At 33.4% G+C, this 18053-nt stretch overlaps 1 protein-coding gene across 1 annotated transcript; it reads right to left on the reverse strand.

The window, feature by feature from the left end:
• Nucleotides 1-2433: 2433 nt before the first annotated feature.
• On the reverse strand, nt 2434-14132 carry LOC132756942 (uncharacterized). The gene is made up of 4 exons (XM_060748085.1): nt 14090-14132; nt 4119-4372; nt 3541-3697; nt 2434-2946 (listed from the first exon to the last, which is right to left on the reverse strand). The coding sequence occupies exons 1-4, from the start codon at nt 14115-14117 to the stop codon at nt 2567-2569; spliced, it is 819 nt and encodes a 272-aa protein (XP_060604068.1). The 5' UTR covers nt 14118-14132; the 3' UTR covers nt 2434-2566.
• Between the last annotated feature and the right edge of the window lie 3921 nt (nt 14133-18053).

Below are 18053 nucleotides of genomic sequence, written 5' to 3' on the forward strand. Positions count from 1 at the left end.
TGTACAAATATATACAAATCTATAATTAAGGATAATTTTACAAATTTAGAATTTATGATAATCTAAGCAACTATCAAAGTATTTTTATATACATGTATAACGGTTAACCTTCATTTCTACAATTTCTACGTTAAAATAACCAAGACATGCGGTGGGGTGTTTCATCAGGGAGATATATCAAAGAAATACATGTATGTACGTTCCTGTTCCCGTAACAGAAGTTCTTTGTTGAAGTTAAGTGACGCAAAGATAAAGAGTGATAGCGGCTTGCGACTGACCGAACATTTTTTAATTAATTATTTGTATCCTTTTTTATGAGGTCTGAAGCTTCATTCATAGCATGTTTTGTCTAAAGGGACTCCGTTGATGATTTAAAAAAAAAGCGTTAAAACGCATTAAACTCAAATCGGACTTCCAATCCTTAATTTTTCGTTTATTGATATATGTTAAAAGATTTTTATTTTATTTTTGTTGTTGTTATCCTTTTTTTTGGCTTTTGGACCTCAGTTGGGCTCTTTATAAGTCTTTTATAAAAAATTTTGTCTGGTTATAAAAAGATATCACGCAGCTTTTTAGATGTAAACGTAGAAACACATTGTACTTTTAATGGGATAATTATTTTACAATCTTTCTTCGGATTACATTTTTTGGTAAATTTTAAGTCAGTGTGCATCTTATAATTTGTAATAACTTTGAAAAGAAAAAGTTCTTTTTAACTCACCTTCAACTTACTATGATAACGACAATATTAGAATTGGGATAATAATTTTTAAATCAATCTCGTTAAACTTAATGGAAAGGGAGGGTACTCGTGAAGACAATTTAATGCTGCTTGATATGAATTGTTCACCTTTGAAAGGGGTATTATTTTTCCATGCGTAATGTAATTTAGTAGCTGATCTTAATGAGATAGCAGGATACGAACTATTTTGCTGAATATAAATTTATATGCGTACAAATTCAGGCGGCGGTGGTCATTAATGACGAATCGTTACGTACAGATTAGCAACAAAACAGCGACGTTCTTTGTTTTAACCTACCTTGTGCCAATCATTCTGACAGCTTCATAGCGGGCAGTGGAGTAGCGGCCCAAAGTCCGTGAACTTACTTCTTTCCCCTTGCAGTGCTTTATTGAAGTTTTTTATGCCAATTTGTGTGTCCGTGTGTGTGTGAGTGTGTGTGTGTGGGGGGGGGGGGAGGTAGGGTGCCCTCGCCACCGGACTATTGTATATTGAAAGATATTACTATTTATAATAATATTTATTGATCCATAGTAAGAGAATTTATCTGGTAAACCTGCGAGCAGCGCTAGACTTATAAGACAGGTAATGAGGCAATAATTAAAATGTGAAATGTATCAAGGCTTTGAATATGACTAACAAAAGAATACGTAAGAATAAGAATAATGTAAGTACTACTAGCTTGATTATTTTATTTATTGGGTAAGCGCAATAGGTAAAGCGTTGGACTGTTAATCGGGCGATCTGGGTTCGATTACCAGACTGTGCAGGTCACTTTCAGTGTGGTTGATCATGAAATCTTTTCATCCGATCATTCGCATTGTAGCTCTTCTCAGTTTGCCCAGGAACGATGCAGTGGCTAATGTGCTTTGGTAATTAATGTGGGATACTGCTGTGATCCCGTTAGTAAACTACCACAATCACCATTTTATCACGGATTGGTATTAAAGCAGGCGACATGTAGCCATCACAAGCAGACATGTATGGTTAATTATATAATATTTGGATTGATAAATGATAATTACCGTACGTGGTAGATTTTCGTTTGTAATGTAAAGACCTAATGGATTTCGATTACTTCCTATACACTAGAAGTTACTGATAGTCTAAGTCTAACTTTCAATAAGATGTTATGCAGACATATGTATGCAGTTAGTTTATGTGGAGTTCTTTCCGCTTACCCTGCTATACTGTGTTTTAGTCTGGTGTAATCTTAGAATAATGCTTTGTCTGTTTAGAAGAACTGGTTTTCTATATTCTCATAAGTTCAAGGTGTTCATAATATCTTTTCATCGTTTCACTTTCAATTTCACAAGGAGAAATTCGTACATTTTTGTACAAAATGAATCAGTCGGAACGTCGTCGGCTATTATTCCGAATAAGAAGAACGACGGAAAGGGCCAAAATGTTGCAATTGCAAATGAATGGACAATTAAAAATGCTTACGGTAGTAACCTCAATTTACCAATCTATTAACATATTAAAAGCTAATTAACTACAGGTCTTTAAAGACATGGACTGGAAGGGTAATATCCTAGGCCTGTTTGAGAAATGTTTTCATACATTATTCATTTCATTTTTAAAAGACATTATGAAAACGGTAATAACTGTCATGGTTTGAATATATACATCAACTCCATGATATTTGTTGTGTGCAAAATAAATACCACTTGAAATAATAATAAACAATCCGAATTTTATGCCAACTTTATTTCTGTCTTTATGTAAACAATTCAAACGGTTGTCATTGTTTACAATAAATACCTAAGGTTTTATAGATAAATGAAAGTAAGGCATTAATGTTTTAGTCCACTTCAGGGAAAAAATCAAAAATATACTTCAGGGCACATCCATGACAACCTTGCTGAACAGACGCCGACTCCACTTCGACTTGAACTAGATTGTATGACGTGGTTCAAACCAAGGTACAGGTCTCGGTTGACGGGGCCTGTTACATCAGGCTGGTTGTTGAGTGCGTACAGACACTCGTGACAAAACTGATCATCGTAACCTGTGTCGGTTCTTACTCGGATGAACTCGTTGGAGACATAGATGGTAAGACTCGTTTTGGTTTTACTATAATCAATAAAATTCGGGAACACGTAGGCTGCTCCTGGTTTAGGACAGTTGTCATTTAGATATACATTGATGTTCGGATAATTGCCATCTGTCTCGGCGTCATTTGTTTGAGTACCTGCATCCCCCTCTGAAAGAAATATCAAACAATTGACAATTATTACATTTCGGGAATGTAAGGGAGAAGTTTTAACATACAAAACGAAAACTGAAGATGAAATATGTTTGTATATTGTAGTATCTATCTATAGAAGTTCAAAGTTTATAAGGTGATTGCTTTATTGAATTTTGTGAGCGAAGTGATTAGAAATGTTTTAATTACTTGATTCACAATATAAAAGTTTAATAAAATGACACTTAATGATTGGCTTGCACACTTGAAATGGGGAGGGGAGAGGGTGCATGCTCCTTAAAACCGCACCTGTATTTTTACCAGTTCATTAAAATGCGATGGACCCACCGCTTCTGCGAAAGATATTGTCAGTGTGAATAATTTACAGCTAATTTTATAACGTACTGAAATTCTGCTGTAACTAGCAACCAGCAAGTGAGCTGTACCTCTTATCCTGCAATTATTGTTTGATTGTTGAAGATCGATGGTTCTTATTTTCTTATGCATGCAATAATAAACACAAAGATATAGAAAATAAGTCAACCGACGTAAAATCAAGCAAAACGGTAGCTGACATAGATTCATTTGTTGTGGATATATAAAGCTACTTACTATAGCCATTGTTTGTTACGCTGTCTCCCAAATTAAACAACCAACCTTGTCTCTGAGAAGAACTAAGTTCAAGTTCAATTTTGAGCATGCGACGCCCACACTCAACTGTATTTAAGCAATGCTGGCATGGCTCTTTTGTTAATGCATCAAAATTGATCTGAAATACAAACATGTTTGGGCGTTAAAAGGAAACATTCCAGCTTTACTTGTGCAGGAGGACCCAATGGGCCTCTCTGTACATTATTTCAGACAGGAACGGGCAATTGTCTAAAGCCACCGACGTTCCTCAAGGTTATTGACAATGACCCAAAGTTCCTTAAAGGATTCAATCCAATACATTTCTTTTAACGATAGTATCTTCATGTGTTACTTTCTTTAAATAATAATGATAATAAAAATAATAATAATAAAATAATAATAATAATAATAATAATAAAATAATAATAATAATAATAATAATTTTTATTATTATTATTATCATTATTATTATTTGTCTGCTTAATAAAGCTGTATTGCTTAAACTTTTGCAACAGTGCTTGAAATATCATAGTGAAAAAAATGTTTGTATGGATATAAACCTTTAAAAGAGCTCTGTTACTACATTCATAGGAGCTCTGGGCAGTTGGTCCTTGGATAACGGTAACACCCGGAAGTGTATTGCTAGTCTCTGTGCCTCTCTGCTTGAGATCTACATAGGTACTCCCCTTTACACAGCAGGGATTGAACTTAATGAAGTCACATTCATTGCATGGCTCAAGTGCATTAACTAGGCCGATGAACATCAATAATATACAAGTGCAGACGAACATTCTCACTTTCTTCAAAACAAAATCTGAAAGAAAATGGAAATATACATAATAATTCCAGGTTTACTTCATTACTCGCATTTTTTGCAAAGATTAACCTTACTAGCGTTAAGTACTAAATGATCCTTCTAAAGATTAGATTTCTTTATTTCCTCCAAGAAGGAAGAGATACATGTCAAACAAATTTCAAAGATATTACAAATTTTCAAATTTGTTCCGATGAATCAGTGACAAATGAAAACTGGCTTTAGCCACACTGAATTATTCATGAAGAAGTTTTATTTAATGTCCAGTATTTAGTTTTCAGCACCATATCCGAGATAATAATTACATAATTAAGATTCTGAAAAATAGGCTTATCTCGAAGATTGTGTCACGAATATTGCGTTTGTTACGTCCGTTTTTGTGTGTTATTTATTCTAATGAACAGGTTAACCTAATGTTCATAATCATTTGCACAGTTAACCTGAATTATAGAACCCATCAAAATTTGTACTTTTTTGTGAATAAGTAATTTTAAAAGAAAATTTGAGCAAAGCGGAGGACTTATTCTTTATCTTAAGAAATGGCGTATGCATATAATGACAGAGCACATTCTTGACGTTAACACTTGAGCAATACAAGGGGTGGATTATGGAAAATTTTGTTCCGGATGTACATATTTAATTTGTTGAAATTGGTCATATTTTCATCAGAAAACTTACAGTTATATAAAACAATGGATAATCTCCATTCACGTGTTGTTTTATTTAGGCCAAACACTAGGACCGTAGCGAACATGGTGATAGCATTATTGATATGAACTATTAAATCCTTACATAACATATAATAATGTACGTGCATAATATTCTTTGACAATATTTGGATGATTTCAATAACTAATTAGGTAATAATTACCAAAGCGAAACTGGGCACGAGAAAGAAACCAGGGACCAATAGAATGATTCCCGTAAGATCTATTTAAAGCAATCTTTAGTACTTTTGATATTCAATGCACCGATTGGTATGACATATTGACTATGATCAATAACGATATTTATTTTGTTAAATGCCATTAGTTCAGGTAAAATCTTCAAACAGACATTTGTACTATTGACAGTTTAAAACGCAAATTAATTATATGTGAAAATTAAAACAAACGCATTGTGTGGAAATTTAAATAGATTTAAAAAATAAAACATATTATTTCATTTGACAAAAATAAATACATTTTTTAATGAAAACAATGAGGAAAGTAAAGTCGTGACCATATAATGTTAATTTCAGACTTGATTTATTACAATAACGATATTGCTCAAGTTATGAAAAATCTGAGAAATGCATCCCATTTCTTAAAAGAGACATATAATCTAATTTCATTGTTTAAGAAAACTTAATGACGTTGTGTGCCGTACTCGTATTGCTGTGTATGTGTTTTCCAGTATCAAACAAGAATAAGGTTATTCCAAAAGTTAAAACAAAAGGATAATAGAATATTTTAACACGGACGCGGGCTTTTATTTAACGAATATAACACCAATGAAAAAACATGACAGAATGTTCCGGCACATGAGCGAGAGCTATTTCAATATTCCAAAAGCAATTTACCGAAACAAAATGACGATAGAAGAAAAAAAACAAAACTGCATTTTGTTAAACACAAATTTTAGAACGTAACAAAAATGAAAAACGAAATCTTACCTTCAATAAAATATTCCTGTATTCTCTTAAATGACTTTTAACCTTATTTCAAATATCAAATATATTTTTGTAAAACATATATGCACAGTCCTATGTTTAAACTAACTTTAAGAATGAAAATTGCAAACAAAATTCAAATGAAATTATAACTCACCAATTTACGTAGTGTATGACAATAAATTTCTGATTGTAATTAAAGTTTTGCACCATTTCTGATTATTTATATACCATTTAATTTCAATTGTTTTGAAAGGCTACCATATGTTGCTTTGAACTAGCTAATAGACAGAAAGAAAACGTGAGTGATCAAGTTTGCACACACTAACCAAGGCTACTTTATGACATATGTTGCTGTTTGTGCATTGTCATCTACGTACATTTGTACCAAGTCTACACATTACACAGTTATATCTGTTATTTCCCCTTACTTACTGGTCCCTACGAAAGACTGTAGTTTATTTACCCAACCAGGCCTTGGGGTATAATTTGTTTTCTGAATTACGTCTCAAATCTCAGGATTTTCATTAGTCAGTGAACATACTGTGGCAGTTTCTGGCCAATCAAATAATTAAGATTTGATATTTTTTATAACCCTCGGATTAGGCTAAAATGTTCTAATAATTATGGAATATGGTTCTTTAAAAACAATGGAATTAAATGAGTAATCGAGAGTATCTGAGCTGTTTAGTCAATGAAGTTTGTACATACTTCTATGTGCGCATTTCCCCGACCAATAGCTTAAAATTTCGAATATGCATAAAAAAAACAAAATGGTCTTTCAAAAATATATGAATAAAATTGCAAAAAATATTAATTAGTTAAATTAGAATAAGTTTTAGCAGTTTTTGTTCAAACAGAGCACCGCTGCGTTTTGAATATTTTGTTTCTAGACAATGGACCGCTTTCTGTAATTCAGTTTGAACTGACCATAGTTCTTTGAATGCTTCTTTTTTATTGTTGGAATAAAGGACTTTGTTCAAAAACAGTTCCAAACAAGATTTATTTAGTAATATTTACTGGTTAAATATTATTTCTTTATTTACTATAAACAATTTCAAATATTATATAAAAAAATAAATAACTTGTTCAAAACAATAACACGTTTAAGGATTTCTGTTAATGAAAAGTACAACTTACACGTGCGCTGCATGTGTCAGATCAAAATTATGAACTAATATAGATGTTTCAAGGTTTTCCTTGAAAACACATTTTCTTGTATTTTAACTGGGTAAGGTCGCATTAGAGTACAAATGGATAGATAATTTTATAAGCATATTTATTTTGAATAATTGTTTAACATAGCCTTTCCAGATGTTTAACCTGCTATTATCTAGGACATAAAGACACTTGCGTTTATACAGTATACATGGGCACTAATATTCTTATTTACTTAGAATGAATATACATGTAGTCTGTAAATTTATCTTTGTTTGGGAAGGATAGTTTGACAGCGGCATTTGCTTGGAATGGTTAGTTTGACAGTGTTATTTGCTTAAAAAGGATAGTTTGACGACACTTTTAGCTTACAAATCTTACCTTAGTTAGAAACCTTAGTTTAGAATAGACAGTTCGCTTAACAACCAAACTGTGCTTGTCATAAATTGATAGCGACCTTTCTTCAGAAAACACCCTATGACTGTTAGATAGTAACTTTTGATAAGAATTGTGGTTAACAATAACCTGAGTACATAAACCAGGTTATTCTTCTACCTTAGTAAAACATTGGTACTTTCGGTTTAGGAGTAATATGGTATAGACATTTGATCGACGACATAGACTTTCGATGCACAATGCCAGTATTACCAAAATATATGTACAGTAAAGACGTTCCTTGAATACGATATCGAGTTTTCTGTCAGATGTCATTGGTAAAAAGCAATCTTTTGCTCCTCATACATGTACATCTAATGTAACTAAAAGGGCTTGTATTAAGTCCGGTCGCATTTACAAAAAAACAAAAAAAACCCCAAAAAACATTTAATGTTTATTAACAATCGCATAAGGGGCGTTTTGGCCGAGTGGTTAAGGTCGTACACTTAAAACCTCTTGCCCTTCACCGCTGTGGGTTCAAATCCCGACAGGGACTTTGGAATCTTTTATTGGAGGAAGCTATCAAGATAGCTTATGAAACGTCCGTTGTTTTACCCTGGTAGCCGTTCGTGCCTGAAATAATGCATGTAATATCACATGAAGTCTTCCTCCCCCAGTAAAGTTCCAAAGTCGCTGTATGACCTATACTGTGTTGGTGCGAAGTAAAACGTAAAACCCGACCAAGGAAAAAATAAAATAAATCAATAAAATAAGGTTACTGTTGAAGGTTACTGTTGCATTAAAATGTTTCGTTCAAAAACATGTTTGATTTTATAAACATTCTATGACTAGGGAACACTTGTTCAGTACTATGTCAAGATGACATTCATCGATTGAATTATCGTTTAATTATAACAGTTCAATGTTGACGTTGTACTACCTGTCTTAAAACAAGGCTTGTTCACAAACACAACATGATGTTACGAAAAAAAATCGAATACTTTCTTAGATATATATTACTTCAAGGTTTTCCTAGAATGTCATATTTTCTTGTTTTTTTTTTCTGGGTTAGGTCTCACAGCATGTCATTGCGTTCTGGCTTTAAAACAGTAATTTCAAGGTTTTTTCTAGAAAATATACATGCATTTTCCTGTCTTTTTACTGGGTTAGGTCTCAAAAGAATACAAACTTGTACTTGAATCTTGCAATTTGTACTATTTATATTTATCTAAAGAAGTTCCTAGTTCTTTTACTATCTATTATCTAGACCAGTTTATGGTTGAAAAGATAACTGGTCTTAAGACAGTATATTCGGCCACTCATTTCTCATTTTCAATCAAATTTCAACTAGAAACTAGATATATTTTCCTCCTTGTACATCCATCAAAATCAATTTCTAATGCTACAAGCATAAAGGGATCTTGAAAAGTGCGACTCTCGATGGACAACCAACGGGACTGTTTCGAACTAAATTGAAACTTTTTTTCCTGAAATATCAAAATATAAACAAAACAAACGGAAATGTATACTCATTTTGAATTTAATAATACTATTTTTCTTTATAAATTTCATCTCAGAAAGGTATAATATAGGTAGAACATTAGGTACAAACTTTGTCATGCCGGTATCGTTAGCAATTTTGAAAAGCATACCCAGGTCCCAAAAAATCTACATATCGCACATCGAAGATTTTCCACAATAATCTCGGAATAAATCAAATGAGCTTATAGAACGTGGATTGTTCAGCCCTGGTGCCGTTCGTGACGGAATAGCACCAGTAAACTTGCAAAGATGACATAGGACTTACAAATGTGTTGGTGCGAAGTAAACAAAAAAGAGAAAGAAAAAATTACTGTTGCGTTCAAAAACACGTTTGATTTTACAAATATGGATTTCAATGATATACGTTCACTGAATATTATATCTTTAAATATGAAGTTATAAAAAGGAACATTGCTCTGTACAAAGTCAAGTTGACATTCATCGATTGAATTATCGTTTAATTATAACGTTGTACTACATGTCTTCAAACAAGGCCTGTTCAAAAACACAAAAATATGTTACAAAAAAAATCGGATACTTACTTAAATTACTAAGGTTTTCCTAGAAAGTCATATTTTCTTGTTGTTTTTTTCTGGGTTAGGTCTCACAGCATGACATTGCGTTCTGGCTAGAAACAGTAATTTCAAGAAAAATAACATGCATTGTCCTGTCTTTTTACTGGGTTAGGTCTCATTAGAATACAAACTTGTACTTGAATCTTGCAATGTATACTAAGAAATATACTTATCATACTATCTATATGTATTATCTAGAACAGATTTTTTGGTGATAGACGGCCACTCATTTAAAGTGTTGGCAGTTACCTTTGCTATAATATGGTATATTTTGTACAATTATTTTGCTAAACCATAGAATGCTAAGCTGGCTAGGAAATATAACAGGGAATTTCTTAATATAGTTGACAGAGCAATCACGCAGGGCGTTACTTAATTTAGTGTAAAAATGCTCTGCTAGAATGCTAAGCTGGCTAGGCAATGTAGCAGGGCATTACTAAATATTTTGTAAAAATGCTCTGCTGGAATGCTATACTGTCTAGGCAATCTAGCAGGGCATTACTAAATATAGTGTAAAAATGCTCTGCTGAAATGTTAAGCTTGCTAAGCAATCTAACAGGGCGTTACTAAATATTGTGTAAAAATGCTCTGCTGGAATGCTAAGCTAGCTAGGCAATCTAGCAGGGCGTTACTTAATTTAGTGTAAAAATGCTTTGCAAGAATGCTAAGCTAGCTAGACAATCTAGAATTGCATTACTAAATATATTGTAAAAATGCTCTGCAGAATTGCTTAACTGACTAAGCAATCGAGCAGGGCACCCCTAAATAAAGAATAAAATTGTTCTGCTGCAATATTCAGCTCTCTTGGCAATCTAGCACGGCATTACTTAAATATAGCGTAAAAATGCTTTGCAGGAATGCTAAGCTGGCTAGGCAATCTAGCAGTGCATTACTAAATAGTGTACAAATGTTCTGCTGAATTGCTAAACTGACTAAGCAATCTAGCAGGGCATCCCTAAATAAAGAATAAAATTGTTCTGCTGCAATATTCAGCTCTCTTGGCAATCTAGCAGGGCATTACTTAAATATAGTGTAAAAATGCTCTGTTTGAATGCTCAGCTGGCTAGGCAATCTCGCAGGGCATTCCTTAAAATAGTGTAAAACTTCTTTGAAAAAATGCTTAGCTGACTAGGCAATCTAGCAGGGCATTCCTAAATATTGTACAAATGTTCTGCTTGAATACTCAGCTGGCTAGACAATCTAGCAGTGCATTCCTAAATATAGTGTTAAAATGCTTTTCTGTAATACCCAGCTGTATTGGCAATCTAGCAGGACTTCCTTAATATAGTGTAAAAATGCTCTGCTGGAAAGCTTAGCTGGCTAAGAAAATACGCATGGCATTTCTAAATACAATGTTTAGAGTCAAAATACTCTGCTGCAATGCTCAGCTGGCAAAGCAATATAGCGAGAAATTCTTTAATATAGTATTAAATTTGCGTTATATTCCGAGCTGGCTAGGCAACCTAGCAGAACATTTGAAAAATAGTGTTAAAATGCTGTATTGGATAAGCATTGCGGTGCATTCTGAATTATAGTATTAATATGCTCTGCTGGAATGGTCAGATTTTGAGCTCCAGGATTTATTGGTGCCGCCAACGTTTTATTGATATTTTCGACTTCTACGCACATCTGAGGCACTCGCAGACTTTCAGGAATGCTTGATACCGATAGAAATAATGATACTTTTTACTTCTAGAGACCTTAAAGAGACGTTTTCATAGTCCTGCAACTTTTTGATGGACACTAGCAGACTTTCAGGAATTTTGGTGCCAACGCTGATATCGACAATTTAGACTTCTAGGGACCCTCAAGAGTCCATTTTGTTGGTCTGTGACTGATTCCACGACAATCGCAGAATTTCAGGAATGGTTGGTGCCAATGGAAATAATCATACTTTTTGCTTCTAGGGACCATTTCATTGGCCTTCGGCGTATTGTCGGACACTAGCAGACTTTCAGGAAAATTTGGTGCCAATAGAGATGATGGCAAATTTTACTTCTAGGCACCCGCCAGAGTCTTTTTTCTGGTCTGCGACTGATTTTGGGACACTTGCAGAGTTTCAGAAATTTTTGATGCAAATGGAGATTATGACATTTCTGACTTCTAGGGGACCGCCAGAGTATATTTCTTTGGTCTGCGACTGATTCTTTGAGACTCGCAGACTTTCCGGATGTTTGGTGCCATTGCAGATCATGACATTTTTTAATTTTAAGGAACCGTTAGTCAGAAGCAGAGCATTTTTACTCTGAAATGTCATTATCTGCATTATCACTAACAATTCCTGAAAGTCTGCAGGTGTTCCAAAATCAGAATCAGTCGCAGACCAACAAAATAGACTCAGTAGGGTCCTTTTGAAGTAAAAATACCATTATATCCATTGGCATCGAAAATTTCTTAAAGTCTGCGAGTGTTCTAGAAACAGTCGCAGACCAACGAAATGGAGTCTGGATGGTCCTTAGAATTCACAAATGTCATTATCTGCATTAACATAAAAAAAATTCCTGAAAGTCTGCGATTGTCCCAGAAACAGTCGCAGACCAAAGAAATAGGCACTTAAGGGTCCCGTTGAAGTACAAAATGTCATTATCTGCACTGGCACTAAATACTTCAGAAAGTCTACGAGTGCCAAATAATCAGTTGCAGACCAACAAAATGGACTCCTGAGGGTTACTCAAACCAAAAATAAGCTATCAATCCATTTGTACCAAACTCCTGGAAGTCTTCGAGGATGTCAGTCAAAGGCGCAGACAAAGACCAGTGAAATAGATCTCGCAACAAAAATAACATTTCCAGAGGCATAACAAGTTGATGCATAAGAAGTAAAAAAGGAAGAATGTTTACTCTGTATTTAAGAAAGCCCAGCTAAATTGCTCTGCCAGCTCGGCATTTCAGCAGAAAAAAATTATACTTCTGCTAGTTTGCCTAGACAGCTCAGCATTCCGGCAAAAAAATTTTACACTAATATTCAGAATGCTCTTCTGGATTGCCTAGCCTGCTGAGCATTTTAACACTATATTCAGGAATGTCCTGCTAGATTGCCTAGCCAGCTGAGCATACCAGCTGACCATTTTTACGCTATATTTTGGAACGCCCGGCTAGATTGCTTAGCCAGATGAGCTAACCAGCAGAGCATTTTTTAACTATATTTTCGAATGCTCTGCTAGATTGATTAGCCTGCTGAACATACCAGCAGAACATTTTTACATTATATTTTGAAATGTCCCGCTAAATAGCTTAGCCAGCTGAGCATTTTTTTCACTATATTTAGGAATGCACTGCTAGATTGCTTAGCCAGCTGAGCTTACCAGCAGATTATTTTTACACTATATTTTGGAATGCCCTGCTTGATTGCTTAGCCAGCTGAGCTTAACAGCAGAACATTGTTACATCATATTTTGGAATGACCCGCTAGATTGCTTATCCAGCTGAGCATAATAGCAAAGCATTTTTACACTATATTTTGGAATGCCCCGCTAGATTGCTTAGCCAGCTGAGCATACCAGCAAAGCATTTTTTCACTTTATTTTGGCGTGACCCTTAGATTGCTTAGCCAGCTGAGCATAACAGCAGAGCATTTTTACACTATAAGTAGGAATGTCATGCTAGATTGTCTAGCTAGCTGAGCATACCAGCAGATCATTTTCACACTATATTTTGGAATGCCCTGCTTGATTGCTTAGCAAACTGAGCATACCAGCAGAGCATTTTACGCTATATTTTGGTACGCCCCGCTGGATTGTTTATCCAGCTGCGCATACCAGCAAAGCATTTTTACGCTTTGTTTTGGAACGCCCCACTAGATTGCTTAGCCAGCTGAGCTTACCGGCAAAGCACTTTTACGCTATATTTTGGAACGCCCCGCTAGATTGCGTACCCAGCTGAGCATACCAGCAGATCATTGATTCCCTATATAAATCGTAATGCCTTTTTGCTTTGCTCACTGTTAACTGCTAACTTCTCACATACATCGAAAATCAATATTTTAAGGACGGCTGGTTTGCCTTTTGATCTATTTTCTGATAGAGTAACATTTTAACTATTTGCTATTTTAATCTATAGGGCGGTTTCTGTGGACTTTCTTTTAGAGATGATATGGTATATACACTGGAAAGGCAGCATAGAATTTGGTGCTTATTCCTCATTTTCAATCGAATTTGAATTAAACAGTAGCAACATTTTCCTCCTTATGCAATATTCTTCAAAAATAGTTTCTAATGCTATAGTGCGACTCATGTTCTTGACAATCAATCGGACTGTTTCGGTCAAAGTTGAATCTTAATTACGTATGTATCAAACAATAAACAAAACAAATGGAAATATATTCATTTTGACTTTAATAATACAATTTTTCTTTATATGTTTCATCTCGGACAAAGTATAAAAAAGGTAGAATATAAGGTACAATTTTTGTAATACCTGAGTCGTTAGCAATTCTGAAAAGCATACCCAGGTCCCAAAAAATCTACATGTCGCACAACGATGAGTTTTCACAATAAACACGGAATAAATCAAATGAGCAGCCTCAGCTTATAGAACGTCAGTTATTCAGCCCTGATGCCGTTCGTGACGGAACAGCACCAGTAAAGTTGCAAAGACGACATATGACTTATACATATGTTTGTGCGAAGTAAACTAAAAGGAGAATGAAAAAGTTACTGTTGCATTAAAATGTTTCGTTCAAAAACTTGTTTGCTTTTGCAAACATGGATTTCAATGATATTCATTCACTGAATATTATATCTTTAAATATGAAATTATAAAAAAGAACACTTGCTCAGTACAATGTCAAGTTGACATTCATCGATTGAAATATCGTTTAATTATAACAGTACAGTGTTCACGTTGTACTACCTGTCTTCAAACAAGGCCTGTTCAACAACACAACATGATGTTACAACAAAAAATCGAATATTTACTTAGATATATTACTTCAAGGTTTTCCTAGAAAGTGAGATGTTTGATGCATTTTTTATAATCATAAAGTCAATATCAAATTAGATCTAGTCTCTTTTGTATAGTTCTGAAACTAAAGGAGTGAAAATATTCACTGTTTTCATGACCTTCCATACTTAGGTATGTTCATATTGAAAGGTTTTAACTAATAAAGGAGCACAGCAAATTCAATTTGGGAGGCATTTGTTCTCGAGACGGACTTACTTACTTCATAGATCTAAATATCTTGCAGTTTTTCCGCAATAGATAATAATAATAGGTATTGCGAATGTACATGTATATTTATATAAAAACAACAACGTAACAGTTATATGTTTCTAATTCGAATATATTGAACATGACTCTTTCGTGGCAAATAATAAAAGTAAATATAACTGAAATAGTTATTATTATAAGTTCATATTATGCCCCATGTGTCATCTTGCCAGGGAAGGGAAGTAATGCCTTAACAACTTTTGAAATACACAGGTTTGGATTTACCTCCCTTATACGATTACAAATCATCAAACGCTTAAAGTTCATAAGGGGTCGAAATGTATAATTCAATAAGAGTTAAATAGTCCAAGGAATCAAAATAATACCTTTCAGGCCTGGAAAAGTAACACTACATTGGGTCAGCCTCCCCGAGTAGGAATTTCTCAACTTTTAATCAAACAATAGTTAGATTATATTTCTCAAATAGCCAAAACATGCTGCTAACTAATTGTTTCTAGAGAGTTCTGGCGGGTGATTTAAAGACGAAGCATTTTATCTTAATTATTATGTATTCATCAGTTTGATTACAAGTGCTGCAATACATATATATAAGATAACAGTTAAAGACTATAACATGTACATATTAACTGCGTGTATTGCAATGATCCTTAATATCCAAAATTCAAAGTTTTACTGCCAAACAAACTCATTTTGCTCAAATCATTACGTATATATATTAATAAAAATTTAATAAAATTTGAACTACAATATAAAGTTTTTCATGTATATGAACAACTATAGGACGTTATTAGTATAGTCAAATATTTTTTATGTTTCAAGCAAATTCTAGATGGACAATAGCCTCAATAAAGAAATTACAAACTGTTCGTACAGGTGTGTGATTTTTAATATATTTTTCTCAATACAAAACCAAATTTTATAATATATTTTTTCTTGTAATGAACATGTAAGCCCTAACATTGCTCTTACAGTTTGCTTTTCTTATCTAACGTTACTATTATAATTCAAGCTTATTTCAATTCAAAATTATATACATCATATATCTTATGTATAAACAGTCGACCATTAAGTGTACAAATGTATATACAAATATTGTTTCATAAATACAAGAAATAATCAAATACAATAAAATGAAATTCGCAAGTCATTTTGATGTATAGATACTATGAACTTTATCCTGAAGGTTGAGTGGAAATCAACTTTATTCAATTAAAGGCAGCATATTTAATCTATCAGAATAGTACATTTATGTATTTTTTACCTTATGAAGTTAATAAAATGCGTAACATGAATTTGAACGAAACAAAGTGAATGCTATCGTTGTACTACTTTTGTGGCAAAAAAGAATGTCTGATTTTTCTCTTTTTTTTAAAAATCGCTTAAACGGTAACCAATAGCGTTTATTTAACCATTCATTTACACAGCGCATCTATCTGGATTAACACTATGTGTGCCATCGGAAATTAGGTCAAGGACTTTCATATAAAATACAATATTAATACACATTGCCAATCTTTAAGATTTACTAAAGGTTGACTTACTATTTACATGTAAAATTCTAAAAATCTAAAATACCCTTGCTAATTTAAACCAGAGTTGTGAAAAACATATGATAAAATGAATCTACTGATGTAATTTAAAATATTGAGGTAGCAAAATACCTCCACAAATTCTATATAGAAATTATGTTGTGGTTAAATTTATTCAAAATCCGGTTTAGAAGATTATTAGCAAAGGTATTTTCTAGAAAGTACATGTATATCTAAGACCACATAAAAGTTATTTAAAATAATGTCAGTTGTATAAAATTAGTTTTCGTCTATTCAATATCTTAAAACAGGTTTTGGCAGTTAAAAATACAATGTCTGCATTTGAGAGAATATATCCTACTTTATCAATGTCTGAGAGGGTATCAAAACCATCGTTTAGCATTTGTGCTTCTCGAATCAAGTCGTTACGAATGGAATCATATAGAGGCAATATTATAATACATGCTTTTCATCCTCTACAATAGTTGGACAGTGGGAGCACAATCGTTGTTCCACTGGCAAACCATTGTAGCGTCCTTACTCTATACCAATTGGAGCTGTGCCACCACGAAATTTAGCTAAGGCACCCATGTGTGACCTGTTCAAAAATAACTTACAATAATTTTCAGTTTCAAAGTTATTCTTGAATGTTTTATATAATCTTAATTTGTTTCTACCAGAGCCATTTCGGCCTAATTCTAAATTAACAGTACAGTTCCAATTATGAATGTAATCTTCCAGTACTTAAGGCAATATAATATTAAACAACTCTTGTTTTTGTATCGTATTTTCAACATTGCAAAATCGTTCCATATTATACTTCTTAAACAACTTACAGACTTTAAAATTCCAATTCTTACATCTGTTACCTGACTTATTACTTGCCCATAAAAATATTTGTTTATTTAACCTCCCTATATTCATATGACTTAATCTACTCCAATTTGCTATAACAGTTTTCCAACAAAAATATATTATAGGTTTCAAACCGATATCTCCATAGACTGCTGCATTTGGAGTATATCTTCCAACATTCAAAAAGTAGCATGCAGCTCTATTCTGCACAGCATTAATACAAGAGAAAGTATTACAGCCCCAAACAGACGATGCATATGTGATAACTGGAACAACAGTAGCTTCGTACATTTTTGTATATTCTTCATAAGGCATACCTCCAAAAACTCTAGTTTTAGCAATTAACATCCCTAATGCTCTATGAGCAGCCTAATCAACAGTTTTAGCTGTAAGAAATTCAAGGTGTTCGGTCAAAACAAGACCGAGATATTTGTACTATGTAACATAGTTTAAAGTTGTACATAATAAGACAGTACATAATCTAAACAAGTTAAAGATGGATTTCTAAAGTGAAGAATGTTAGATTTTAGTGGGTTAACATTCATATGGTTTGTAATACACCAATTATGAAGAACATTTAACATACTTTGAAGATCATTTTCACTTTCTGCTATATGTACAATATCACCGGCATATAACAGGATTGGTACGTTCTCACCATCAATATCAACCCCACTGCCTGTGGCTTTAATTTCAAGGCCAAATCATTAATATACAGGTTGAATAGTAAAGGTGACAAGGAACAACCCTGTTTAAGTCCGGTGTTCACATAAACCAATCAGTGTTAAAATTGTTCAGTTTAACAGAGTAGAGTACATTTTGATAAA

This window comes from Ruditapes philippinarum, unplaced genomic scaffold (assembly GCF_026571515.1).
Source record: "Ruditapes philippinarum isolate M1 unplaced genomic scaffold, ASM2657151v2 ctg9572_1_1_1_1, whole genome shotgun sequence".
Lineage (NCBI taxonomy): Eukaryota > Metazoa > Mollusca > Bivalvia > Venerida > Veneridae > Ruditapes > Ruditapes philippinarum.

What these genes read in the sequence shown, in the direction of transcription:
- LOC132756942 (XM_060748085.1), bottom strand. Translation starts at nt 14,117, where the DNA reads ATGCTTTTCAGAATTGCTAACGACTCAG. An exon ending in CAGAATTGCTAACGACTCAG is followed by an intron (nt 4,373 to 14,089) that starts GTATTACAAAAA and finishes ATTTTCTTTCAG; the next exon opens with ATTTTGTTTTGAAGAAAGTG. An exon ending in GTAACAGAGCTCTTTTAAAG is followed by an intron (nt 3,698 to 4,118) that starts GTTTATATCCAT and finishes TTTGTATTTCAG; the next exon opens with ATCAATTTTGATGCATTAAC.